The sequence below is a fragment of the Stegodyphus dumicola genome, chromosome 5, assembly GCF_044657685.1.
Source record: "Stegodyphus dumicola isolate Sdum_Otavi_A_Nest chromosome 5, ASM4465768v1".
Lineage (NCBI taxonomy): Eukaryota > Metazoa > Arthropoda > Arachnida > Araneae > Eresidae > Stegodyphus > Stegodyphus dumicola.
This window is the reverse complement of record NC_140772.1, coordinates 91,904,056-91,931,916: the sequence shown is the minus strand read 5'-3', so window position 1 is coordinate 91,931,916 and position 27,861 is coordinate 91,904,056. Positions and strand designations below refer to the sequence as shown.

The 27,861-nt window shown below is 30.6% G+C and overlaps 1 protein-coding gene across 8 annotated transcripts in view; it reads left to right on the top strand.

The window, feature by feature from the left end:
- LOC118196463 (cell adhesion molecule Dscam1-like) overlaps window positions 1-27,861 on the top strand; it is a 1,288,074-nt gene that overhangs the window by 513,274 nt on the left and 746,939 nt on the right. Inside the window, exons 1-2 of one of the 8 annotated variants that reach the window (XM_085816869.1) lie at window positions 8,350-8,501; window positions 10,629-10,835. The exons of 4 other annotated variants lie outside the window; for them this stretch is intronic. Coding sequence is in view for 3 of the 4 variants with exons in the window: in XM_085816865.1 (XP_085672991.1) it covers window positions 10,797-10,839 (43 nt within the window). In the remaining variant the exon portion in view is untranslated. Of the gene's footprint in view, window positions 1-8,344; window positions 8,502-10,628; window positions 10,840-27,861 lie in introns of those variants that run through there. 3 more of the 8 variants (XM_085816865.1, XM_085816866.1, XM_085816867.1) reach the window with 3 other exon arrangements.

The following is a 27,861-nucleotide window of genomic DNA, read 5'->3' as shown; positions in this document are numbered from 1 at the left end:
TTTAACATTTATTTTTGGAACAAGTATACTTTACACGATTTTATAAATAATTCGATTAATGATATAATCACGAGGAAGTAGAGTATCACATAGTGAAAGTGATTTTAAAATGTTTAAAATACACAAATTTCGGCTCTTATAACTATTCTTAAGAAGGTTTAGAATTTCATATTTTTTGCTTATCTATCTGAAGTCTTGAAAAAAAAAAAAAAAAAAAAAAAAAAAAAACCTCCCCCTTTGCAGTCTGAATTTAAAGGATTCTGATAAGCTGAAAGATTTTTGAACAGTTATTCAAATACTTTTCTGTCAAATAGTTGCTGAAAAAACTGAATCTGTGAATTCCAGGCTTTACTTCGTTCTTCCATTAACATAAATAAGATAATTGTGTCTTCTAAATAAATTCAGATGTACTTTTTAAGCGTTTAACCCTCAATTTGAGTTTTATTGAACACAGATTTCAAATCTTATTTTAATTGAAACTTCTAAAGCAAAAGCTATTCTTTCTTTCTTTTATAAATTTTATATGATGAATTTACGTAATTCAGGATTTTTAATCTCAAGCTATTTGTAGAAACAGCTATATATATTTAAGCTAGAGAAATTTCTAGGACTTGAATTCGATAAAAAGGGAGAATTATGCTGTCTCTTTTTCCCTTTATGTTTTAACTCAAAAGAACGTTGGCCCGAATGGGCTACTGAGTTGTTATTCGCGAAACGAGATTTTGCGGCGTCTGTCTTTAAGTGTCTGAATCACTTTTCAAATTGTTGCAATGAAATATCATCGCCTTGTATTAATTTTAAAGAAATTAAATAATGAACGATCTGCATGCATGCAGACATTTTCCACGCACTGTGAAAAAAAGATTGTAGCTAGGACCATCAATAACATAGTCCTCCACCCGAATATGTGTTTCGGATTTTACATTTCATATTTTATAAAAGCTTAATGAATTTCTTACAAACGGAACAATGTGAAAGCGAACAGAGACAACACTGTGCTAATTAAAACTGTGTTATTTTTAGCACTCGAGACTATATATGGAAAAATCTAAAGATATGCTGTTTTTAAATAATTTGAGATTTGCTTCTCAACTTTGTGTGGCATAAGTGCGAAACGCGTAATGATACATAATTAATAAAAACACTGAAAACATTAATAATAAACGGATAAAAATATTTTGCAAGCCTTGTTACTAAACCTGTACATTAATACGATAAAATTAGAAAAAGACTGAAAAAAGAAAAAGAAAAATGTATGCCAATACTTAACACTCCGTTAGAATTCTAAATGCATGCTGTTTTTAAAATGTTTGTAATTTTGCTTTGTATATTGTTTGTATATGGCGTAAGTGCGAAGGAAATGATGTCTTTATAATAACGCTAAAAAGACCGTAATAAATTGCTAGCAGGAGTGTATGCAACAGCAGACTCGTAGATAGCTAGCTCAGCGAGAGCTTAGAAAAACCTTAACAAATCCTTTTGTGTGACCGTTAAAATCTGAGCGCTTTCAGATTTTTAGCCCAAATGGGCGTTACTCCAGAAGGATTGTTAGTCTCGAAACGGCATGTCGAACCTCATTAAATGTCCGAATCACTTTTCAAATTGTTGCCACCAAATATTATCGCCGTATATTATATTTAAAGAAAAATGAAAAATATATATGAATGTATATATGCTTCTTGCATTATAAAAATCAACGGTACCTATTATCGCCCAGTATTACTTTTAAAGAATTTAAATAATGAAAAACCTGCTGCATATAAGAATCTTCTTGGCACCATTGAAAAACGTCTGTAGCTAGGACCATCAAATTTTGAATAACGTAGTCCTCCACCTGAATATGTGTTCTTAGAAGACGTAGTTTTGAATTTGGAATTGTATATTTCATATTTTATAAAAGTTTAATGATTTTTTAACAAACTGAGGGCATTAAAGTTTCAATAGTCATCAAATTTTGAATAACATAGTGCTCCAACCAAACATGGGCATTTGGAAGACCGAATTTTGAATTTCGAAATTGTTTTATTATTTATTTCACATCTTTTAAACCTTTAATGAACTTTTGATTAACAAACTCAATGACTTAAAAGCAAACAGCGGCGAAACGCTACGGAATGCAACATTTTCTCCTTTAGAGTGCAAGACACTTTCGAAAATTCAAAGATATGTTTTCTTAATAATTCATAACTTTGCTATTGAACTAAATTTTATGTGACGTAAGAGCGAAGAACGTGATATTTAACAAGTAACGTTAATGCACAAAACGTTAGTAATTAAAAGAAAAAGAAATGTAAGCCCTCTTACTAAGAAAATTAAAAATTGGTATTATAAAATGAAAAAATAAAAATTTTTAAAAATTAAAAATTTTAAACTTCATCGGGAATTTTAAACAAATTTTGCTATGTTATTTTCTTTTCTTTAATTTTTTTGATTTTCCTATTGAATTGTGTATGATGTAACTGCGAAGTAAACGATACTTGATAATAAAGCTGAAAAAAAAAAAAAAAAAAATCTAATATGCAAAAGTGAGTGCAACTGCAGACTGGTAGACTGCGAGGTCAGCGAAAGTGTACAAAAACATAAAAATGCTCTTGGGTTTACCGTTAATATCTGAAACATTTCAGAATTTTTTTTATATTAATTACTAAGCCAGGAATTCTATTCCTTTATTCTTATAATGTATATGCTATGTGCTACTGAAAACATAAATTTGTGATGTAATGAGAAAAAAGATTTCAAGTTTCTTCCCTCGAACCCTCTTTCTATCTTCTCTCAATATAACAGATTCTCCTTCTAAAAGGCGAAAGACTATCCTTAATGAAAAACCTCGAATCTGACGAGTTTATCCCTTCTAAAGTACGAAGCTGGAATTTCGATTAAGTTCACGCTAGCTTCATTACGCACCATACCGAACTTACATTTTATTTGCCACAAAAGATAGGATTTTCTGTTCTGCCTCTGATAAATTTTGCTGGATAGATGAAATAGAAAACTCCAGTGTAACAGTAAAATATTTGTAGGTTATAAAATAATGGGAAGTTTATAGAAATTTGATAATACGGTTTTATATCTATAGAAGTACAGAAACATGATTACAAGAGTTGATTTTCGTGATCTAAATTAAATTAGTTATAGTCAATTCTTAATAGCCTTACTTAGTTAAATATATGATATTAAATAATATATATGTATTTCTGTAAAGAAACCCATTTTCTGAACTTTCTGTGGGATAGTGCGCAAAAATTCTAGGAATAATTACATTTTTTTTTATTTTTTCCATATATATATATATATATATATATATACGTATATAACAAAAACATCTACTAAATGTCAATTATACTTAGCGTTTCGTAACTGGTATTCTCAGAGATTGCACTAAAGAAAATGTTGTATTGCACAGCGAATATATTTTTCTTTACGTTTAAAAATATCTACTGAATTCAGTATATTAAAAGATACGAAATATTGGACAGTGGATGCATTATAATCTACAATCTTAAAACTGAAATTAAAAAGTGATGTTTCGAATTTTTAAACTTAACATACTATTTGAAGTTTTGAACCTTCGGTTCAGCATTGATCATTAACATCTAAAAGCAAACTTGGCTTAAATTTAAAGAAAGCTATGCAATCCTGTTATAGGAATAAAAACATGTATTAACAAATTTTTCTTGAAGCTGTTTTTATTATGTAATAATAATAATAATAATGTAATTATTTCACCTACAAATTGGTATTACACGGACTGGATTTAAAACTGAGAGCTCCAGTTTCAGGTAAGGGGTAGATCGAGCCAATAGTCACCTAGGAAATTTAGATAACGTCAAGGATCAAGGAAGTGCAATTTACGGAGTTCATAGGCAATTACGCCTTTACCTCCACATCTTCAAAGGAAATTTAATCGTCCGAAAGAGGGTATTGTCAAATAAGGTAAAAATTTTGATAAGCCGAGTGACTTGGAGTAAGTGCCTTCACACTGAGTCAAAAAAAGGCAAAAAACTCAGATGGTCTTAATTTTGCGCCGTAAAAGGGCCAGAATAATTTAGATAGGGGCAGCCAGAAAATTTTGACTAGAAAAATAAAAGGTGAAGTTTCCTTGAACTTTGATAATCATTTTCTTTGCATACGTCAGATGAAGGACACGCAGGGGAATTCCGATGCGCGCTTTTCGAGGTGGGGGGGGGAGGGGGGAACCTGTTTACAGGTCGAAAAAGTGGTTCTGTCAGTGATCAGCTGGGAGGGAGAAGTTTCATTTTTGACCGCTATTCATTGCGGTTTTTAAGAGCCAAAAAGGACGCTGTTAAGCGCCTTAGAAAGTTCCTTCTTAAAGGAAGAGAGAAGTTGAAGTTAAAAGAATCTTTTTCAGTTTTTAAGAGATCTTTTCCAGTTTTATTGTAGTTGAAAGATTAGAGTGTGTTAAATCAGTCCTATTTGACTGTGATGTTTCTTGTTAAAGAAACGCTAAGGAGGTTCCTCGAGTTAATGCCGTGTGCATTAAAGAACTTTAGAGGCGGGGGGGGGGGTTAAGGAACGAGAGGTAGTTATTCACGTGGTTATCAGTGTGCTCATATCTAGCCCGTTTAAATGGCAGAGCCGAATATTCCCTATTAAGTACCGCTCTGGGTCTTTTTCGGGAAGAAGCAACTGCAGGATCGTATACGGGTAGCATATGAAGCACAGGATTAGCGACACGTTGAATATTTTTGAAAAATTTTTCCGAAAGTCGCTGTATATAGCGATTAATGGGCATAATTTTAAGGTCGTTATGAATCTCTTCGTTCCGTACAAACCACGGAGCTTTTAGAATTTGCCGAAGCATTTTAGATTGAAAAATTTGGACATGTTTTCTGTTAGTCAGTGCGCATGGGCCCCATACGGGACACGCATACGTAAGAACCGGCCTAATCATTGATTTGTAGAGCAAGATTTTGTTATCAGTTGACAGGTCGCTATGACTAGCTAAGAGGGGGCGTAGGGCGGTTTTGACAGCTGTCGCACCCGCTATGATTTTGCGGATGTGAGGCTGCCAAGTTAATTTTGAATCTAGTAAAACACCTAGATATTTGTAAGAAGAGACCCAGGGAATGGGTTCACCGAAGAGCATTAAGTTGGGTAAATTTGGGATATTTCTTCGGATGAACATGGTGGCAGCACATTTTACGACATTAATTTTGATTTTATACACACCGAGCCAGAGTTCTAAGGTCGAAAGGTAACTCTGCAATAAGATAACGTCTTTTATCGAAGCTCGGTCCCCAATCCCGTGAAAAACGGATTTCTAACTTTCTCCCTACTCCCCCCCTTTTGAACCGGGCCCTAGGTGTCACCACTACCTGGTCTCGGTGCTACTCTTGGGGGTTTGACCTATTCGCCTGGAGATTTGTCTAGTCGTTAAAACGCCGCCCACCAGTGCTACACGGATTGCCGTTCGACTCATGGATCGACTCATGGAGGTAGGAAGTAAGACTTTCCTACCTATAGTTTAAGTGCTAAAATTCTGTAACTAATTGTCTTCAAATCAAAAAAAAATGCTTTTGACTACACATACTTTTTAATATTTCCGAATAATATTACGAATTGACTATGCACCAATATCTGAAATTTGTCAGAGTTTTCTGAAAGACAAATTCTATAGGTCTGCGTAAATATAATCTCCCTAAAACATTTCCACTAAAATTCATAAATCAATACTCGTCACTTAATTTGTTAACATCCGAAAATACTTCCTAACTTGATTTTTTATTTTTAATTACATATTAACTTAAATATTTCGATTTCAATTTATATGTGAAGCCTGAATTTTTTTTATAAAAATGATCTCAGAATTTGAAATGAAATACTTTAGCATATTTTAGCCGTAAGAAAATCCAACTTTTTGATTTTATTCCTTAAAACGAGTGTAAACAATTGTACAACTGTGATAACAGTTGACCCTGCAAAAATTTGTGTTTCGTAATTTTAAAAAAAAATGTATTTTTCAGCTGAAAAAGCCAAAATCTGAAGATTTCTCTTTTGAAAACATTTTTATAAATAGAAGTGTATATCTACGAAGAACGGTAAGACCGTAAGACGGTAAGACCGTTTTAAAATAAAAGCCCCGTAAGACATTTATGGGCACGCTGTGCATGTGATGAATGAGAAAATTTCGAATATATCATAAGAACCATCATTACCATCATCAAATACATTTAAAAAAAGTTACACCTTTTTTTAATAAAAAATTTATATTTTAACGCATTTGCTTTCCTAATAATTATCCTCAAGAACAATTTTTTGTATGTTCTTAATTCAAATTAATTACCTCACATTTTACAAAATTACAAGGTTAAGATGTCGCTACCTTTCGGATGTAGAATTCTTATACACAAAAATAGAACCATAGTATTAAATATTTACGCAAGGTTTAAATACTGAAGGGTTTCATCGAGCTATTAACAATGCGTAAATAAAATTCGGGCTCTTAATCAATGACAAGTTAATTAATACGTTGTAGTTAATTAAATTTTATACTGCGTGATTCAAATAAAAGCAATCAGACATTACATTACAATATATAATAGCCTTACTATATGTAACTTATTTCTTCAACGAAATGCATTTATCTATTGACTTGAATAACAAGCATTAGCTTAAGACTTGAGTAATGTAATTGGTAGATATGTAATAAATAAGGAATAAACGAAAATTTAGAAATATTATTAGAGAACGTAGTTCAGGATTCCTTGCAAAATTAATAGGTTTAATGTTTAATTATTAAAGTTATCGTAGTTAGTAAAATCGGGGATTAATACAATATGTATTGAAATTAATTAGAAATATATTGCTTAATTTAAGCCATTAATTAAAAGAAAAATGTTATGTGAAAAAAGCTGTTAATTATAGTTTTGAAGAATTAAAAATCTTTGAAATTAACTATAATGTCTCAATTTACATATGGGATATTTAAAACATATTTATATAAATGGATGGTTTTGAATTATTATTTAGTATGATAATGGGTGATTGTCCTAACTACGGAAAAATGTATGGAAAGTTTGTTAACAAGGGGAAGTCCATGGTAAACATCTGTGATTCCTGTTGCAGACGGGCATTAGAATGAATATATTTAACAGGAACTCTGCAAGCTCCAGTATAGTTTGTACATGTGGTACTTCACTGGAAAGGGGAAAGAAAACCTGAATGTTCATCTTTCCTCCCGCTTATATACAGGGAATTCATAAAAATTTATAAATTCATAAAAAGGAATCATACTCAGGAATTCATAAAAATATTTCAACGAAACATGAACTTCTAGCAGCCTATCTGCGCAACCAATCGAAATGAAATTTCGGATACTGTTATTTTGAACGTATGCGTTCAGATTATGATGATTTAAAACAATAGAACTCTCATGGTGAAAACGTTTTGATATTTTCGAATGGCAACACCCAGTTATTTCCTACCCAAATTGACCAGGCATTGTAAAACTATCAATGACGTTGGTACGGGACAGGTATGACGGCAGCTGGTGGCATAAAACATCTGAAAAGAAAAGCATTCTACAGGACTAATGACAGCATAAGATATGACAGGGGGAAAACATTATTGAAATTACAAGTTTTCAATTCGCCCGCCCTCGCCGACGATACCATCTTCAACGCGGGATATTGTTGAGAACAATGATGAACGTTGTTAGTTCTTGACGTTTCTACCAAATAGCAAAACATTGTCTAGTGAAAGGGATAGTATATTATCGCTCATTTCCAAAACGCTTGCTCTTGTTATAGACTTAAGATTTACGCTTTTGTTCAGTAAGGTATCCCGTGTTTAAAAATGAAGCTTATTTTATTTTAATATAAAAGTAGAAATAATATACTAAACATAAATAAGAAACTAATAATATACTAAACATAAATAATAATAAGTAAAGAGTGGTAGTTCTTAGTGAAGAGAAGAGAGAGACAAAATAAATTCATCTCAAGATATATAGAGTTGCATACAAAGAGAGAATGGTCTTATTAAACAGACATGCTCAACAAAGAGTAAAAGGAGAAAAATTAGGAGTCATTTGACCAAGTGAAGTTAGGTTTTTCTATTTAAAACCATCTTTATTACATCAACTCCAAAAAGTGAATTACGATTTCATGCAAGTTGCAGTCTTGAGGGGACGCGATGTAACTTTTCGTATTCAAATAAAGATAATGTAAATTGTCTTGAACAACGAATACATATGTATTTTAAGATAAGGAACACACAATCATTCAGGTTAGGTAGCACCATTTCTTCGCATATCTGCCAGTGATAAGTCGTTATCAGCGAAAGACCTACTCCAAAGTATTTTTAAAACAGAAGTGTTCTTTTCTGATAGTTTCCTGACTAGAGGTGGATTCAATATTTTGAACTAAAATAAAAGTGGAAGCAATTCATTATGAAGCTAAAATCCCTAGAAATTGAATACTAATAAGATCCACAATATTACACCAAAAGGAGCGATTTTATGAAAGAGAAGCCCTTTGAAGGTGAGCTTGAAAAATACTAAATCAGAGAAAGTGGCCCATTGTTTTTCATTAAACTATTTTAATACTTACTTTAATATATTAATTTTTCCTTTTTGAGAAAATTTGCTCTATCAATTTCACATTTACTTCGACAAGAAATTTGCTTTGGCAGGATTTCAATTGGCAGGAATCAAAAACATTTGATCATATATTTCAAATAATCGAGACTGCCCTTGTTTCTGGTCTTTATATAGGACTTTGAATGTAATTTTCATTTCTAAATATTTAATTTGTAACTTTTTACTTTAAATTTTAATATTTATACATACATACTGCTTTGTCTGAAAGTATATTTAAAGGTATTCTAAATTATGGATCACCTTTTATAATTCAAATCGGAGAAAATAAACGCAGTAAATAAAGAAAATGGTTTACCATGAAAGTGAATTAATCCTCATATTACACAGTTCACAAAAACATTTAGGTGGGCATATGTTTTTTTCAATAACATCTTCCCGAATTCTATGCTTGCTTTTGTTGTCGGATGTTATCCTTTCATATACAATGAATAATGTTGAAATAATTAAATTAATTAAAATTAGTATTTAAATAATTAATACTAAAATAATTAAATTCATAATAAAAACGATAAATAATATTTAAATAATCCCAAAGAATAACTTACAGATTTTATAAACATTAAGTTTTTTAAGTTTTTAAGTGCAATTAAACTCTTAGTGAAGTTGTAGAGACATTAGGTTTATTTCGGAAGCAGGCAAGAGGAAAAGTTAGCAAAGGCTTCGCCGGGAATCGAACCGTGGACCTCTCAATTACGCACTGAGCGTGCAGACCACTACACCACGAAGGCTCGCTAAGAAGGCGGAAGAAATGTCTTATAAAGTCACGATTGTATTTGTCAGTGTGAAGCTATGTTCAAGCTCTCTTTATGAAATTCAGATATTTTTGATTGAGTTCAAAAGAGGCATAAGTATTGAGAGGATCTCTAGTCTTGTCTCTCTAAATGTCCTTGGGATTTTTCTTTCGAGAATTCCATAGCATTCATACAACTTTATTACAACTTTATTTTCACTAAAGGTTATAAAGGATTATTTGACTAATAAATTTCGCAAATTCAGATTGATCTGTTATGAAATTGTAGCATCTTTTCTTGTTAAAAATCAGCTGTGCCCCCAATTTTTAATGTTTTAATTATTATGTTTTTAATTCTGCATTATTAAACATGTATTATGTTTTTAACAACATTAATTTTCTTTTCCACTGGAATATGGCTATTTATACTAATGCATGTATTAGTTCAGTGTAAATTACGGTCCATATTGTTTCCATCCAGCTTGCATACATGAATTTATGCCTAAAGATCATAAACACTTTTATTCTTTTGTACCACTTTTTATGCAATTTTAAATATATTGGCAGTTACGCATATTTCATTCTCATTAATTTTTTTCAAACACCTAATGAATTTGTTATCACTTTTACCATTCCTGATGACCATTGTGGACACATGGGTATTTAATATGCTCCAAAATACTAACTTCTTTGCAAGCTATTTATTTTTCAGTACTGATCAGTCGTAGTCATTACAAAATAAATGTTCTTATGAAAATCTAAATATTATCAGTATAATTTGAATTGATACTTAGAATAGCCGTGAAGTCGCTGAACACTGGGAATTCGATTCCTGGCGCACCGGCCTGCTGTATGGGCATTTTAATCGCTTTCCTTATGTATAATATGGATACGAGCCAGCTTCCCTACCTAGAACCTATAGTCCAGCGTGTTTTATCATAATTATATGCCATACCTTAATTAAAGTGTAGTTTTCTAAATCCATTAATGTATGATAGTTATTCGCCGACCATTTTTAACCACATTATTCAATTTATTATAATTGCAAACTGGAAATATGTATCTTCTTAATTACCTTTATAACGTTTTAACTGTTAAACATTTGTAGAAATTATTAGCTATGAAAAGAATGATATACTAAAAATGGATTCTTCGTGTACTATTATTTGTAATTAACGAAATCTTACATTTAATTTATTCAGTTTTGTTTGATACTTGAAATATACACATGGAAATTATTTGTTCTTTACTGCATCTAAAATTTATATTTTTTAAAAGGAATTGTACCTTTTGGTAGCAACTGCAACAACTTGGAGTAAGTTTGTGCTGTGGAACATATTGAGAAAATTTCATATAGAACATGAATTATAACGTATTTTTCTTCATCGCTGAACAGAGATATCTTTCATATGCTTTCAGTCGAACAATGTCTCGCCGCAGCAATTCATGATTAATAACCCGAGACTGAAGAAATCGACGAGGGAGGTGGGTAAGGAATTTTTTCATGAATGCTTTTTCTTTCTTCGAAAATAGTATGATGACCTTCTAATATCTTGAGCTCCAGCTAGCTATTCAGCTTCGTCATTTTATACATCTATATCTCTCTTTCCTAATGTGCCCTATCCTTGGATCTTTACATCTTCATGGTCAGAGGGAACCAGAAGTCATAAATGATTATATACTATTTTTGTCAAAGTAATGATCATCATTATTATATTTAAAACTATCGCTTGATGGCACACTATAGAAAATTACTGAAGAAGAAAATTCCATTAGTGGAAATGCTATTGCCCATTTTGCTATTGCCCATTTTGATTGATATTTTGATCTATCGATTTTATATAAGCCCGATGATTTAAGATATCAAACTTCAATCAAATATGTCTCTTTCCTTCATATGGTATATTTTTAATCAAAATATAGTTTGAAAATTTTTATATGAACACTTTACTATGTTTTTTGCTAAGTTAGTGTGTGATAAAGATTTTTAAAGTAATAAATTTGATAGCTTTGAATATATTTGTAAAATATGATGTGATTAAAATTTATTTTTCTTTGCTATAAAACTAGTGTTATTGCGCAAAGAGCGATATTTTGAAACGCAAAATGTTTAAGACTTAACATGCATTTCATCCGTTGGAATCAAATTTAATTATTTCTCATTTCGACGAAGAAGTTAAAATTTTGTAGATGGGAGAAACTATGATAAATTAAAAAAAAATAATATAAGTATGCATCCTATTAAATAACAGGAATCTTTCGAAAATTGCTCAATACATTTTTTCCCAATCAGTATTTAAGCACTTTTAAAACTTTTCACGTGCCAGATCAAATTCTGTTTACGATTTAATAAATAAATTAATTTTTTTAGATTTAAAAAATTAAAAGTTTGAGAAACTTTGTCTAAAAGATAATATTCTGTAAAGTCCTTAAATATGTTTTGGTTTAAAAAAATTAGTTTTTTTCTCGAAAACAAGATACATCACAAGATAAGGCTAGTGGAAATTAGAAACTCTATTCTGGAATGTATGCCTGTGCTCATTCATAACATTCCATTCATAAAATATTTACAACTGGAGAATGTGATATCTTAAGGACCACATTACTTAAATATTTTTATGTTTAAAGAATTATATTCAGATAGATACAAGAAAACTCCGATGGGGTATTAAAGAGAAGTTAAGGCACTAATTCGATTAGCTACTAATTTAGAATTTCAGCATTGCAGAGATACTTGCTGGGGAAATAAATGGATTTTTCTACGATTTTTGTTGTAAGTAAAACAAATACTTTAAAATCAATAAAAATTATGAACTCAAAATGTGGATGAAGTAATATACAGCGATATTAAAACAATAATTTTAAAGCCACGCGTGAGCTGCATGGATAAATACCAAATTTGTAGAATTTTGTTGTACCTTTCTCCATAAATAAAAGCGTCCCTTTATTCCAGGATGTACTTCTTTGACTTTTAGTGAAGTACGTTGTATTCATTGAAGACTACTTTAAATGCAAACGAGATTCCCTAAAGGAATTAGTTTACAAATTAGACTGCTAATTTGAAACTCGTTCCTGAAGTAAAAAACACAGCTTGTAAACAAACCGTCAGTTAAAAAGGCAGAATAAAAATTCCCTCTATACAAATGAGATACCAGCTATTTAGTATTCATGCCCTTCTTTAGACAAATGCAAGGATCGAGTGAAAATGTTTTCTTTCTCCGAAATGTCAACGAATTACATACCGCTAAATTACATATATATATGTCGCCAATATAAAAACAATAATTTTAAAGCCTAAATTATATGCATATATGCTATGCTTAAACTACATACATATATATCACCAAATTTTGTACAAAATACCATAACATCATCAGTGAAACCACTAAATTACATACATATATATGTCTCCGTAATTAAAATAATAATTTTAAAGGCTAAATTGCATACATAGATATCACAGAATTTTGTGTTAAATACCACAACATCATCCGTCAAACCACTAAATTACATACATATATGTCACCGCATGTGTACTAAATACTCAACAGCATCATCAGTGAAAACACTAGATTACGTACACATATGTCTCCGATGTAAAAATAGTAATTTTAAAGCCTAAATTACATACATATATGTTACCGAATTTTGTACTAAATACCCTAACATCATGAGTGAAAACGCTATTGATATAACACTCTAATGATACAGAAAAACTGTTCGCCGATTGTAACTAAATACTGCAAATGTCCTAAGTTTTGGTAAAATTATATATTTGCTACTTAAGCAAATACACTGGTTATCATAAATTAAGGAAAAATCATAAAAATCACGAATACTGAAAAAGTTACATGTAGAATTTTACGAAACTTACCCACAATATACAACATATAGTAAGGTGGGCATAACTGTTTGTTGTTGAAGATAATCATCTACGATGCGAGCCCTGTGTGGTCTTGCGTTATCATCCTGTAACAGGATCCTCTCAAATTTTATCAATCCTCTCAAAGCATTTTGTATTACACAAACATTTGTTATTATGACAAGAGTTATTTTAGGTTTTGTTAATTAATTCTTATGCGAACATTACATTTGTACAGAAATCCTAAACTATTCATTGATAGAAAGTCTATTATCTAAGTTTAAATCTACATTACGGTAATAACAATAGAGGCTGCAAAGCCATTACAAACTTACTGGAGCAGGAAATATGAAAAATGTGCAATGCCTTCTCCAGGACTCGATTTAGAATGAAAGGCACATGGTAAGGCCGGAGAAAAGTACGTACTCTCTCACTAAAAAGGCGACTTGGAATGCAGGAATCAGTTGTCAACCCTGGTGGTGACAAATTATCGTACACCACATTTTTGTTTCGGGATCGCTGTATACAGCCACTCAGGATAATTTTGTGAAATCAGGAAACTGAAAAATCTGCTTTGTATACCCCAAAATTATGGTCCTTCCGATTAAACTGGATTTTCGATGCCTTCCCATGCTTTCTATTTAAGTCACGGAGGCATACAGTAAAGCGAAATAAAAATCTTACAATATATTTGCATATTTAACTATTTCGGAACTTTTATTGTTCTTTTTTTTTAATTTATATTCTGAGGAACTCAGAAATCAAAAGCTTTACATTTTAGTGACCATAAAAATTCTCAAAACGCGAATTACAGAAATAAACTATACAAAAGCAAAAACAAATAAATAAACAGATGAAAATTAATTAAAAATATCTGAGAGGTTTCGAAATTTAAGGGTCGTGCAAAAAGAATTCTCAAGGTTTTTACATCCCCCTGATCTCTACCAGTCTGCTTTTGTCTTTCCTCTTGCCAACCCTTTTTTCTTGATTTTTTTTTTTTTTTAGCTTTATTACTAAATTTTTAAAAATCACAAAATTTTAAAAAGCAGCATATGTTAAGAATTCTTGATACAGTGTTAAATGCTGGCATATATTTTAATATTTTTTATCAGTTTTTTTTTATTTCATCGTATCAATGTTCAGTTTTATTAAAATCTTTTTTTTTTTTTTTTTTTTTTTTTTTTTTTGTTTGTAATTTTATTACCAACGCTTTTTGTGTGTGCGACCAACTGCTTAAAATAGTTAGCTTAAAAAAACAAAGTATATAATGATTTCATTCAGTTAGTGCAATTAAAAAAAAAATAACGAATATTTCCAATTATACATCTCTTGATTTTAATAAAACTTTATTTAAATAAATCACCTTAATAAGCGGAAAAGAACGTTATTAAGAATTGTGTTTATAGCTTTTAAATTGCTTAGTTTATCAATGAATAACTTCCAAATAAAATTTGAAAGTTCCATACGTTTTACTGAATGATAATTCGCTGGCGCCTGGAAGTTAGACGTATTCTGTTTCATGCTGAGGCAGCGCATTGTTTTCATAGATCCATGTTAGTTAATTAAAATTGAAAGATAAATATTTTATATTTTTCCATGTCTACAGTCTCACACATTAGAAATAAAAATGTTCTATTCTGAACAATGTTGCTACAGCTCGCTTTCAAAATCGTTGAATTTGATAATCAAAATTTATTAATGTTGTAGTGGCTGGTCCTTCAAAACTATAATGCCAAAAAGAGGTAGCGCCCTCTAGTCGGAAAAGGGTAAGTTGGAGTGCTCAGTGTAGTAATTTTATAAATGTAACAATTCTATTTACTGATGTATCTCTATTTTTACAAAATGTATATAGATTACGTTGTGCGTGTGAATAAATCAATAAAAAAGGTTAATCCGAGTCAATTAATTTCGGGCAAGACTGCAACACCGGTCACGGCTGGATTATACAAATGCTTTATAATATACGAAATGAAAATTAAAACAAATTCAATATTCAGTCTTCCAGCTGCATATATTCGAGTGGAAGACTAAGTTATTCAAAATTGATGGCTATTGATAACATCCTTTTTTAGGAGTGCGTAGAATATACATGCAGATTCTTAAATTTTTAAATTTCTTTAAAAATAATACAGGATAATAGTGTTTGATAAAAATCTGAACATGGTACTGCGTTTATGGTGAAGTAATGTCCTGTTTATACTGAGCTTTTTTGTTGTAATAAAAATAATATATTAAAATAATACTTACTCGTGTAACATCACGGCTTTCAAACGCGTAGTTACAGCAAGCCAGATTTCAAAAGGGTAAATGAACACAAAAAGGTAAAGTTTTACAGAACTTTTTAGAAAAAGAGTAACTGACAAAAAACAATAGAATCGAACAACTCTTAAATGTATGGCCCCGTGGTTGTACTTGATATCATACCATTCTACTGTTATTCATTTCTTGATGAATATATTCACATATATTCTTTCGAGAAAACCTAGAAGTTCAAGGTTGGAAGACCTTCTTTAAAGTACATTGAAGATTTACGAAAACCTCTTTTGAATCATACCTGAATATTTAACTTCATGAAGCTGAATTTTCAATTCTATACTAGAACTAAAATTTGGAAATAAGATATTTCATTTTTCCAGTGAACGGGATAATATGTAAGAATAACACGGAAGAATATTACATTACAAAAGAATACATTTCAAAATAGTTAATTAGCTTCAAGAACTGAAAAGGTTTTCTTACTGAGCCCTTATCTTCACGTGGAAGCAAATTCCGTGAACGACTTCAAGGTTATAGACAGACAAACGCAGAATTTTAATTTTGTAAAACTAATTTTCCCAGAATTAACGGAGGCGTATTTGTCCGTAATTTGCACGATATCGCGTCGAAATGTGTATTAAGTGAGCTCTGATTTGAAGTATGGTACTGCTTTGATTAGATGGTGACAATGCCCCAAATGTAGAGAAGAATGTTTAAGGAATGTTTACAGAAGAATGTTTAAAGAGCTTCTAAAATGTAACAAAAGCATTTTAAGATATTTCGTGTAAATTTTTAGCTTTCATGTAATTTATTACAGCTGAGTTTTCTTTCCCAGGAACTAGCAAACTTAAAAGTTGAACAGCGGAGTAAACTTCATCAAGATACGATTAATGTATGAAAATGTCATAAAGGTTCTTATTAAACTCGAACCGCATATTAACATTAGAACTGAATTTGATTCTTGATTTGAAAAATCTGTTATGAAATACTACACTTTCAGATTTGGTAGTAAAATTGCAAAAAATATCAATAAATACGTGTAATTTTATACATAATTGTTAAATTATAAATTTAGTAGTTATAATGGCATTATTATTAACTGAATTAGACTCAATAATTGAAAATACAAAGCAAAATATGTCTAAGATTAACTGGTATTTAAATTGTCATTTACGTGTTTTAAATTCCATTCTTTCAGTAATTTATTAATGTTTTCGGTCTTTTTTAACGATCAAAAATGCAAAATATTTATTCCCATCCATATTTTAAGAGAAAGAAAAGGCTTTTTAAATAAATTCGAAAGCAATATCTGCAGTCTTTGTATTCTTATTACATTCACAACGAAAATTCATTTTTTAATTGCTAGAAATAGAAACAATTTAATTCTTCTCTATTCATAGCCCATGATTACGCAGAATTCTTTAGTGGTTTAAAGAATTACTTTTATGGATTTACTTTTATTCAATGTGATTTTGTAATGTACGTATTATTTATAAGCCTGAATGTACTTAACTTAAATTTTCTTACTATAATTATTCCTTTTGCAATAAAAGTAGTTCTTCCAAATCTTTGATTATCTCGTACAAATTTAAAACACGTTCTGCTGAACGGCACAAATGAAAAGCTAAAATAATAACTTTTCATTGAAATTATAACTCATAAAAAAGCATTTAATTTGATTCAGGTTTCACTAAATTTCCTGTATGACAGTAGTTGACAGCTTTGGGCTTGACGAGTTCACAAATTTTGAGATTATTTTTTTTATTTTATAATTATGCACGCGCAATCAGTAAATTGATTATAAAATTGTTATAGCCGAAAATATCGCGGCAAAAACAATGCGGACGAAAACGTAGTGCTACAAAACATCGTGGGTGAAAACATCGCAATGAGAAAACATCGTGGTACAAAATATTGTCGTCGAAAATAAAGCGATTCAAAAACTTCGCAGTTTAAAAACATCGTCGTCGAAAATATCGTGGTAAAAAATAAAGAATCTACAAATGATCGCATGACGATAACATCGCAGACACGCTTTTTTCATGTATAACTGTAAATAGATATTCCCATAATGATTTGTGAACGCAAGATGGAAAAAAGAATAATTTTAATTTCATATTTTTATTAGCTAATAAATTTTTGCTGATAAATTAAGAAGGAAACTTTAAAAAAATTTAATGCAACTTATAGCACTTAATGGAATTTTAAACCGACATAGTTAACTAACAAAGACCAGTAACAAATCGTTTTTATAAAGTTTTTACTGGTAAATTTTCATGAAAAGTACAATCTAAAAAAGATTAGAAAATAGGAAGGCAATTAGCTACATGACCTTATCTATAAAAAATTGCTTCTGTAAAAATATATAATACTTTATACTTATAAGTAAAAATTTATTAGTTAATAATAAATATGAAAGCAAAAATTATCCTCTTTCCATCTTGCTCTCACAAACCATTATGGGAATATCCATTTACAATTACTAAAGCCTGAAAAAAGCCACTTGTCTGCGATGTTATCGTCATGCGATGATTTGTAGATATTTTATATTTACCACGATATTTTCGGACACGATGTTTTTAAACTGCGAAGTTTTTGAACCGCTTTATTTTCGATGACGATATTTTGTACCACGATGTTTTAGAAGTGCGATGTTTTCTCCCACGATGTTTTGTAGCACGATGTTTTCGCCTTGCGTGTATAGGTTCCTAACTGTGCAATAGTAAATCAAACACCTTCCTACCGGGCGAGTTGTAACTCCTTCGAAGGTAAATACGAGAAGTTCTGAGAAGGTTTTAAATAAATATTTTCATAAAACGTGAATTTAAAGAGAAGGCACCGCTTGTGCTTACAATCAAATTTCGGCCACTTACAGGCAGTAAAATAACAAAAATTGAATTTACAAAATTATAGCTATCGTAGTCGTAGGCTGCACATATTTCAGGCTAGCAAATAGCTAATACTGAAATATTAACTTATTGAGCTGAACGGTAGGAAATAAAGATGCAAATCCTGCTGCCAAAAGCTTTTCTTTATCTAAAGCATCCAAAACCCTTTCCTTAAATACTCTTCAACGTTTTTCACATCCTGCTGAGAGTTAACCGAAAGGTTGAAAATACATATAGTAGAAATCGAAATCTTAAAAATAGGTTAATTAATATAAAATACCTTTTAAATGATATAGTGGAAAGAATTTTTTTTTAATATGAAGCGTATTATCTTATAATAATCACAATGGAATTAGACTACAAATCGAAAAGTACGCTTGTTTAAGTTTTTTGCGGCTGGCAAAGTGCATGTTTATTTAAGTGAAGAAAAGCGGAAAGGAAGATTATGCATTCCTGTATTATACTAAGAAATGTTACTTTATTTCCGTAGCACACATAAGTAAATTCATACCTCTTCTCGTGAATTAAATCACATTCGGAGACTGGTAAGTCACGATAAGATGACAATGAACACTCCTGCTAGGCCCAGGGTCCCACGCCCCCGAGACACCAACATATTTTAGACTCCCTCTTTTTCCACCGCTAAACACGGGCCAGTCAGAACCCGTCCCGGCCGAACCGAGACCACGGTGGAGTGGGCTTGAGAACTTGGAGCGATGACTGGCAGTTCATAATGGCTACCTGCCAGCACTACATGGGAAGCCTCTCTCCTTAGGCTTTATATGGAATACCAAGGACAGTAGTGACCGGACCCTTAGTCAAAGAAGAAGTTTCTTTGCCTCAATGATCCAGGTGCTATTTGGCTACCAATACCCTGGTGGAGGGGACTGACACCACTCGGCCCATGAAGAGTGAGTATAAAACCCACCCCATGGACCATTGGGAACCGCCAAGTTCATAAATTTTATACCCCCGTGGCCGAGACTGCCTAGGTACAGTACCTAGCCACAGAACGCTCAGCGTCGTACCCCGGGGGAGGGGTTGGTACACATAACATTGTTTAATTAATTGTGGTTAATGACAGTTTTGAGTATCGGCTAAATGATTTTTTGTCCAATTTTAACGTTATTTTAACATTTACATCGCTTTTGTTATACCAGACTAAATATTTATTTCTAATACTTAATAAACTCCTTTGAGATAGAAAAAAAATTGGTTTGATTTAGTTAATTCTGGCAAGTTTATTAGGGCTACTTTTCTACGTGAAGAGACGCATTTGTAGAGGACTTTCTAAGGGAAACTGTTCCATATACTATTTACACATGGAGAAAAACACAAAAACGCAGCCAGTTCTTTCATCTGGAATCGAACCCAGGTTAAAATTACCAGTGTGCAGCGATTTTACCGCTCAGCCGCTGATGGCCCGTGAGTAGAAAATACAAATAACCGAGTTTAAAATTTAGAAACTGTTAAAAATTTTAGTTTAAATTTTACTTTACATATATGAAAGCGAAATCAAAAATTAGTTTTAATTATAAACTAAGACTTAAGATCTATCATATCTGTAAAATCTTTTTTGCATTATTACATTGTTTTTCTCTATACATCGCCTTATTTTAACTTCTTTTTAGCTCCGTTATATGTATATATAGATCGTCAAAAACGACACGTACTTGCGTCTGCAGGGAAATGCCAAAAAAATTGCTCAAAGAAATATTCCTTTTTTTTTTTTTTTTTTTTTTTTTTAAGAGAAAACTTTTGTTAATTTTATTTTAACTCAATTAAATGTTTATTTTAAAAATTACAATTCAGTTCCTGGTACTTGCTAAGAGTTTAATTTATCATAACTATTAAACAATAGTATGCTTAAAAGTGATTTGTCCTAATATGTTAATTGAAATGGGGAATTTCTAATTTTGACGCAAGTGTAATTAATCTACAAAGGGAAATAAATTAATAATGCAGAATATTAAAATAAAATTAACATTTTTATCCTTTGTGGCTTTTGTTCACATCACTTTTAAACTCATTTAGGTAGATTTGACATAAGCACTACTACGTAGATGAAACACAGAAAGCATTATTAAAGAGCTGTCTGTAACTGATCTGATTATTATCGTCTAATCCTCAACAGTCAACACTAATCAGGACAGATGCCTTAATGCTAGCTGAGCCATAATTCAGTTATACGGTATTTGCTGAATCGCAACTATACGAGCCATTTGCGGTATTCAAGAACATTGCTCTTTAATTGAGTACATGCATCAAATCATCTGTAACTGCTCATATTAATTGTAGCTTTCCACTGGAGCCTTGGCAGAGATATCGGAACAATCACGGCCCAACAATAGCTGTAATTGTCAGTTCATTCATGTGAAAGGATTAAAGTCCTGTCGAACTGATTTCGAAGCATCTGCAATAGTCTAGAAAATTAACTTTTTGCATTAATATGTTTAAAGAAACGATGTTATAGTAAAGCACAGCGTTTGTTTATAAATGTTTCCATGCTCTGTGGGAAACGATTTATAGAAATTGTTATAAAAATTATTCGTGCAAATAAAAAAATAAAACTTGAAAGCAATATGATTGTAGAAAATGTTCAAAATTACTTAATGGGTCTGACTTTAAGGCACATTACTCATATTTATTACTCATATTTCTTCGAAATTTCGTTAAACAAACGACTTTTGGCGTTTTAACAGCTGTTTTCTTGCAAACAATATCATAATTTATTTTTCTGCATAAAGATCAATATATTTCAAAATGCTTTGTTAGTGAGTGTTTAAAGAATTGCATAACATTCTAACAATTGCACTAAATCATGATATATATCAATTATCAGAAACATGCCCAATTTTCTGTTAAATGTAACTTAAAGTGCAGGTCCATAATCTTCAGAAAATAAATATCATATCTTTCACATGGCTGGAGGAATGTAATAGTGACTAAAATTTCTGCCACGTATCCGTATAATGGAATATAAAATAAAAATAAAGAATTAAAATTGCAAAAGCTTTAATACAACAGTTTTGTATAGTTGCAAATATAGTATAATTGCTTTAGTTAACACTTGCTCTGATATAAGCCAATATTTCTATAAACCTTGAAATATTTTATGTTTTGTTACAAATAAAAATCCTCTGCCTACTTCATCCCCTTCTGAGCCCTTAAAATTCAGAATTCCTGAGTCAAGTATTATGCGTGATGAAACACTTTATTGTTAAAATAAGCATTACTTAATTACAATTTTCCAAGAGAATTATTTTTTAGTTACAAGGATTTAATACATTGCACTTTTATTTTCATTAAGCCTCGCTTTTTGTAAATGAATTTTAATTAGCAGCTAGTCACTAGGAAATAAGCATCTAAAAAGAGAACATTGCAATTTAATTTGAATAAGAAAGATATTGTGAAAATTATGCAAATTTTATTACCCTTCTCAGAAAGAGCTGTAAAATTATTACATAGAAACATTGTCATTAGGAAACACAGAACGGGGAAGAGAAATCTCTGAGAATTCACCATACGGAGAAAAAATAAAGTTCCCCACTAAGTTTAAAATGCTAAAATTTTTTTATAAATTTTCCTCAAAGAATTCAAGAACTTTTAGTTGCATCGCGAGGCACGCACCCATCCTTCCCCTCCAAAATCTCTAGTTTGCTATTACCACAGTATTCTTCATCACAATAAATATGTCCCTAATGAAATCTTACAATGATATGTGCATTTTTTGAAAGAGTAGATAATTTTCCATAAAAAAGTGTAAATAGCCTTTATCAGTATTAAAAATATTTGACACCGTTTACAGACCAGCCTTGAAAGGAGCAATTTACAGAAAAGATGAAAATGAACATACGAAATCATTGCGCAGAGTAAGTTAATTATTTACAATAGAAAAACAACACATCATAACACAACATTTTCTTTCTTAAAATGCATGCTTCTGATTTAAAAGATTAACTGCGCATTTCTATCTATTCCCAGTATTTATAGTTCAAATACACGCCTTAAAACGTTCGTAGGATAAGAATGTTTCAATGAAAAATCTGGTAGTTCTGTTTTTAATAATAAAATATCAATATTGTATCACCTAATTTAAGACACAATAATTTGTTGTTTGACTTCTGATTTATATCACCTATTTTCATTCGGCATCACCAGCTCATATAACATCATATATTACAGATTATAAAACATTTTACTGTTCTGAAATTCAGTTTAAATTTTTGAAGCTATCTGTGATTTCAGAACTTTTATTGCAGTTTTATAAATATAAGGTAGTTAATAACGTTGAAAGTTGCTGTGCCCACCAAATCCTGGATGGAAAGAGAAAATGGTTTGATTTTCGTTGAAAGCCAGGCCTTCTCTTGCCTGCAATAAAATTTCTGAAAAACTTCCATAAGAAATGCAAGCTGCTTAAAACATTTTACTTTCCATTTATTAACATTTATGTCATTTAAATCCATCTTTACAGTGCTCCAAAACTGTTTAAAAAAATTCAGAATTAGCAAGAAAGGGACACGTTTATCATTTGACATTTAATAAATCTATAAACGTGAAATTATTTATTACATCTGATGATATTTTATGGGGAACAGAATCATTTTAAACCAATAAAATGATTCTGTTCTCCAATTTGAAATAATGAACCAACTACATAAAACTTTTGTCGTATATATATATATCTAGTTTTACAAAGTCTGAATCAAATGCATTTAATTTAAATTTAATTTAAAATTTAAATTTAAGCCAATTAAATTCGTGAACAATAACCAATAATATATAAAATATTTTAAAGTTCCTTCGGTAAAAATTTACTACATTCACTACATACGCCTACACTTTTTATTCTTTAAATTTTTCCTTAGATTTTTATTTTCCGACCTAAACGTTTATAGTTTTGGAATTCCCCAAATAATATTTTCAAAACAATAGAAAGACAAATAATGAGCATTTAGGAAAAATACTGCTAAATCAAATATCCCCAAATGTATCTTAGTTTTTAAGATAGTCTAAGTTACAAAGTTAATGCCTAAAGTATTCATAAATAACACTTATCTTTAGCTCTACGATATACTTATCCGTGCCTAATAATGATGCATATTTAACATTATTGTGTAATATGTGTATAAAAATTGTTTCTAGTATTTGTCAAAGAGACTGTTTATATTATTCGTTTTTATACAAGAGGTTTGTAAATATACTTAAATAGGAAAAAGAAAGAAAAAAAATCAGACTAAAACATATATATGAGTCTAAGACGATAGGAGAGTTCAGAATCAGTTTATATTTTGACAAGTAATGGAAATCATAACAAAACTTAAAAAGCTTTGAGAAAAGTAAGGGAATATATTTGTTACTAAAATGAATGACATGTTTCAAACAAAATTACACCGCAGTGTTTTGCGCGGTGGCCTTGCTTTTATTTAAAATATATTTTGGATTAAGAAACGATATCTTTAATATATTAAAATATTTCTAAATTCATAAATTATTTACATTCTTTGAGTTATAAAAATTCTTAATTGTGCTAAGAAGGAATATTCGTGTATAATAACCCTTGTCAGCAACTAGTTTAGTGTTAAAATTCACTTGATTTCATTTACTAATTTTTGGTTCTCATTTTGCTTCAGGAATTATTTTTCATTGGCTTAATTGGTTTGAATCCGATGCATAAAGGAAAAAAGTGAAGGTTATTCTTCGAAATTGCCCGTTCTCCTTCGCATTACAGTATTCATATTACAAGCAGAAAAGTCTTAATTTATTTAAATGCCAAGTGATACTAGCAATTATTATAAAGTAAATATTATAACGTAACTGACAGGAAAAGCTGGAAACATGGTATTCAAGTAATTTTAATTAAACTTTTATACATTATTAATGAATATTAACCATTATTAATATAGCGAAATAATATTTTATTCGCCTTCGGGAACAAACTTAATTACTCTTGCAATATATAAATTTAAGTTAAAAATAACACATGATTTTACAGGCGAAAGATCTTAGATTCGAATTTAATTACAACATCCTTGCAACTCAGTTTTAAGAATTTCAACCTGTTATAAGTTTCTGCTATTTCAAATTATACACATTTGTTTAATCCTATCTTTTTTTTTAAATTTAGTTCCATACAATATTATCTCCATAAAGCAATAATTTAATACAGCAGATTGCCACTCATCACAATTCAAAACCCACTTTGATTAAAAAATTACTCTACAAAATATATATATAACGTTAAATAGACTTAATTTCAAATTTAAAGCTATATAAGGTGGTGTATTTATTTATGGCAAAGCACACTAGGGCTATCTGCCTAAGGGGAGGGATGCCTTCGTGGAGGACTTTCTAAGGGAAACTGGCTCGTACACATGGGACACATGGGGAAAACCACGAAAACGCCCATGCAGCCAGCCCGTTCGCGGGATTCGAACCTCGGACCGAACTACCAGTGTTCAGCGACTTTACCGCTCGGCCGCTGGTGAGCCTAAAGCTATATAAGCATACGTCTGAAAGTGTGATTCATTAGAATGATAAAGAAACTGAATCATTCAAGTAAATTTCTCGAAGACTGAATGATCAACTTAAATTTCGAGCATAAAATTTACATAGAATTTCTCTAGTTTTTGTTCAATATCTCTCACAAACATTATCATAAATTTTGAAATGTGAATCAGTGGAAAGAAAAATCTGTTTTACATTAATGATAAATACTAAAATTACTCACAAATGAAATAATTATATGTAGTTAAATTGCCATAATCAATTTACTGAAAAATATTAAACTCAAAAAAGTGAAGACAGGGTATAGAGAGCTTCCAAATTATGCATCTTTACAGTGTAAAAGAAAACTAAATATTATTGTTGTGTATCTTTAAATCAATGAACATATAGCCAAAAATTTTAAATCTATGTTCATAAATATCGAAGTATTGTATTGAAGTTATCAAAAAATAAATTTTCAGGAATCGTTGAATAAGCTTCAAGATATTTAAACAGAACAATCAGTCATGAGAATATATTCTCATATAGGCTTGCAAAATTATATTCTCATATAGGCTTGCAAAACAAGCACCTAGATGTGAGCAAGTAATTTCTACTTCTTGCTTTTGTTTCAACTAGTAATGTATCATCAAGGATGTTCCTAATATAATAAGAAAAAATTGCTTTTATTATTAACATTGTAAAATATCTATTTTCATTGAGCTATCCTAATTAAATTAAATTTCTGCTGGCTAGCTATAAATACACAGCATTGTCAAAATGAAAGTTAAAGTATATAAGTGAATTTAACAACACGTATCCCCAAATATTCATTTTAAAAATGCTAAAAAGTGCCGTAATAAGTAAATTAGCGTTTTTGTTTGCAAATGTAAAATAACATGCTCCAGTAGAAAAGCCACAATTTCAATACTAAGGAGAAATAGAAATAGTTATTTTTAGAGCCTATTTGTATTTTTAAGCAGAAAACAATAAAGAATGACTCCGTTTCTGATATTCCAGCTCCAGATATTCAGATTGCTAGGCGGATATGCTAGTCACACTACGCAGTAGGAAATGCCAAAATACCTTACATTTTCGTACTCAAAAATGTGAAATCTATCTCGATTATGAGTATTCTACTTAGTTTCTAATTCCTACTCGAGATGTTTCGTGATTTGTTATCTTAAAACACAGTATGATTAACTTTCCCATTCTAGCTAAACTGGACGAAAATTCGAAATCATAAGTGCATTCCGGCATCACAGAATGAAATAATTTTTGCAAATTTCAAGCTATTAAATCTTGTTGGATTCGAGATTTATTTTTCTAAAGGTCATTGCAGTTGTGATCATATTACTTAATTTACTAACTAATTTGATCCATCAATAGGAAAGTTATTTCTGTTAACCGGTAGATAAGGTATGATTTTCGCAAAACTATTACTCCATCAGTATACAAGGTATGATTTCCGTTAAAGATCTTACAAAATTTTATATTTACTGCTATTTAATGGCAGCTATTTAAAATTTCTATTTAAAGATATGCCCAATAATCTAGCACATTTGCGTTGCAGCAGTTCCAGATTATCAGTATATCTGATTATCGGGCTAAAATTTTAGGATGCTGCAAAAAGAATTTTCGAAGAAAAAAAAATCACTCGTAAAAATTCTGAAGGCTTATTTAGTGAGTAAAATTTGTTTATAAATAAGTTAATTCATACTTTAATTATATTTAATAATATCCTGCTTTGAATTCAACGTTTTTGAGAAAGAATAATTTTTTTTTCAAATAATGCTCGAATGTCCACTTGTTTCACAGCTTAAAATAAATAAATACATAATAGCAAAGAAAAGAAATCTGCAGGTTTTCAGATTTAAGCCCAAAGGGGTCTTTTTCTTTTGCCGTTTTGTGTCTTACTCTTATTTAATAAATATCATGTTCTTCGCACTTAAGCCATAAAATTCAATTCAACAACAGTATCCCAAAATATTTAAAAACAGCATATCTAAAGAATCTTGGACACAGTCTCGCGTGGAGATTTTTTTTTCGTAAAAGCTGCCCATATTCGATTGGACGACTACGTTAATCAAAATTTGATGTCCATAGTCTTTGTATTTTCACAATGCGAGAAATATACACACAATTATTGAGATTCCTAGTTATTTAATTTCTTTAAATATGATGCAAGATTCTAATATTTGGTGACAACGATTTGAAAGCTGAAATGCTGTTTTATAATGGACGACGCAAAATGCCTAATAGCCCTTCTGGGCAAATTGTCCCTTTAAGCCAATAATTACAAAAATAAAAAGTAATAAATAAATGAAATTAATAAAATATACTAATGATAAATAAACTGTAATAAATTAATTATATAAATAAAAAATAGCAGCTATTTATTTATAGCTGCTACTTTAATGTTCTAAATAAACCTAATTAAAATTGAAATTAAAAGTATACTTAAGTAAAAGTATATTAATGCTTATTATTTTTACTTTGTTATGTATTTTAGCTGTTTCGGCGAATATCGTACATGCAGAAAGCTTTAACACCTAACCGAGAACACCTAACCAAGGCCGTTTAAGGTAGGAAAGAGCGTGGGTTTATATATATATATAGACACATTCATACGGCCGACCATGGAGGTAGGAAGTAAGATGGAGTCGCCCTAAACAAGTTTCTCCGTACCCTGCTCTGAAGCACCGGCGATCCCTACGTGGTGACCAAAACATTGGGTCATTTACCATTGAGTTCTATGGGATTTCACGCGTTCGGGTGTAAATATTTTGTAATTACGTCGCAAATATACATATAAATGTATATATTTTCTTTTTCTACAACACTTCAGAGTCCTAAGTATGTTAAAACAACATATTTTTAAACAACATTTCATTCTGAACGGAATTAAATGCTATACTTTTCACAGGACAGTTTTCTCAGAATGGTTTAATTTGAATGAAATATTTTCACAAGTTTTCGTTAATTACATTAGAAAAAAAAAATAAGGTAATTCGATTTT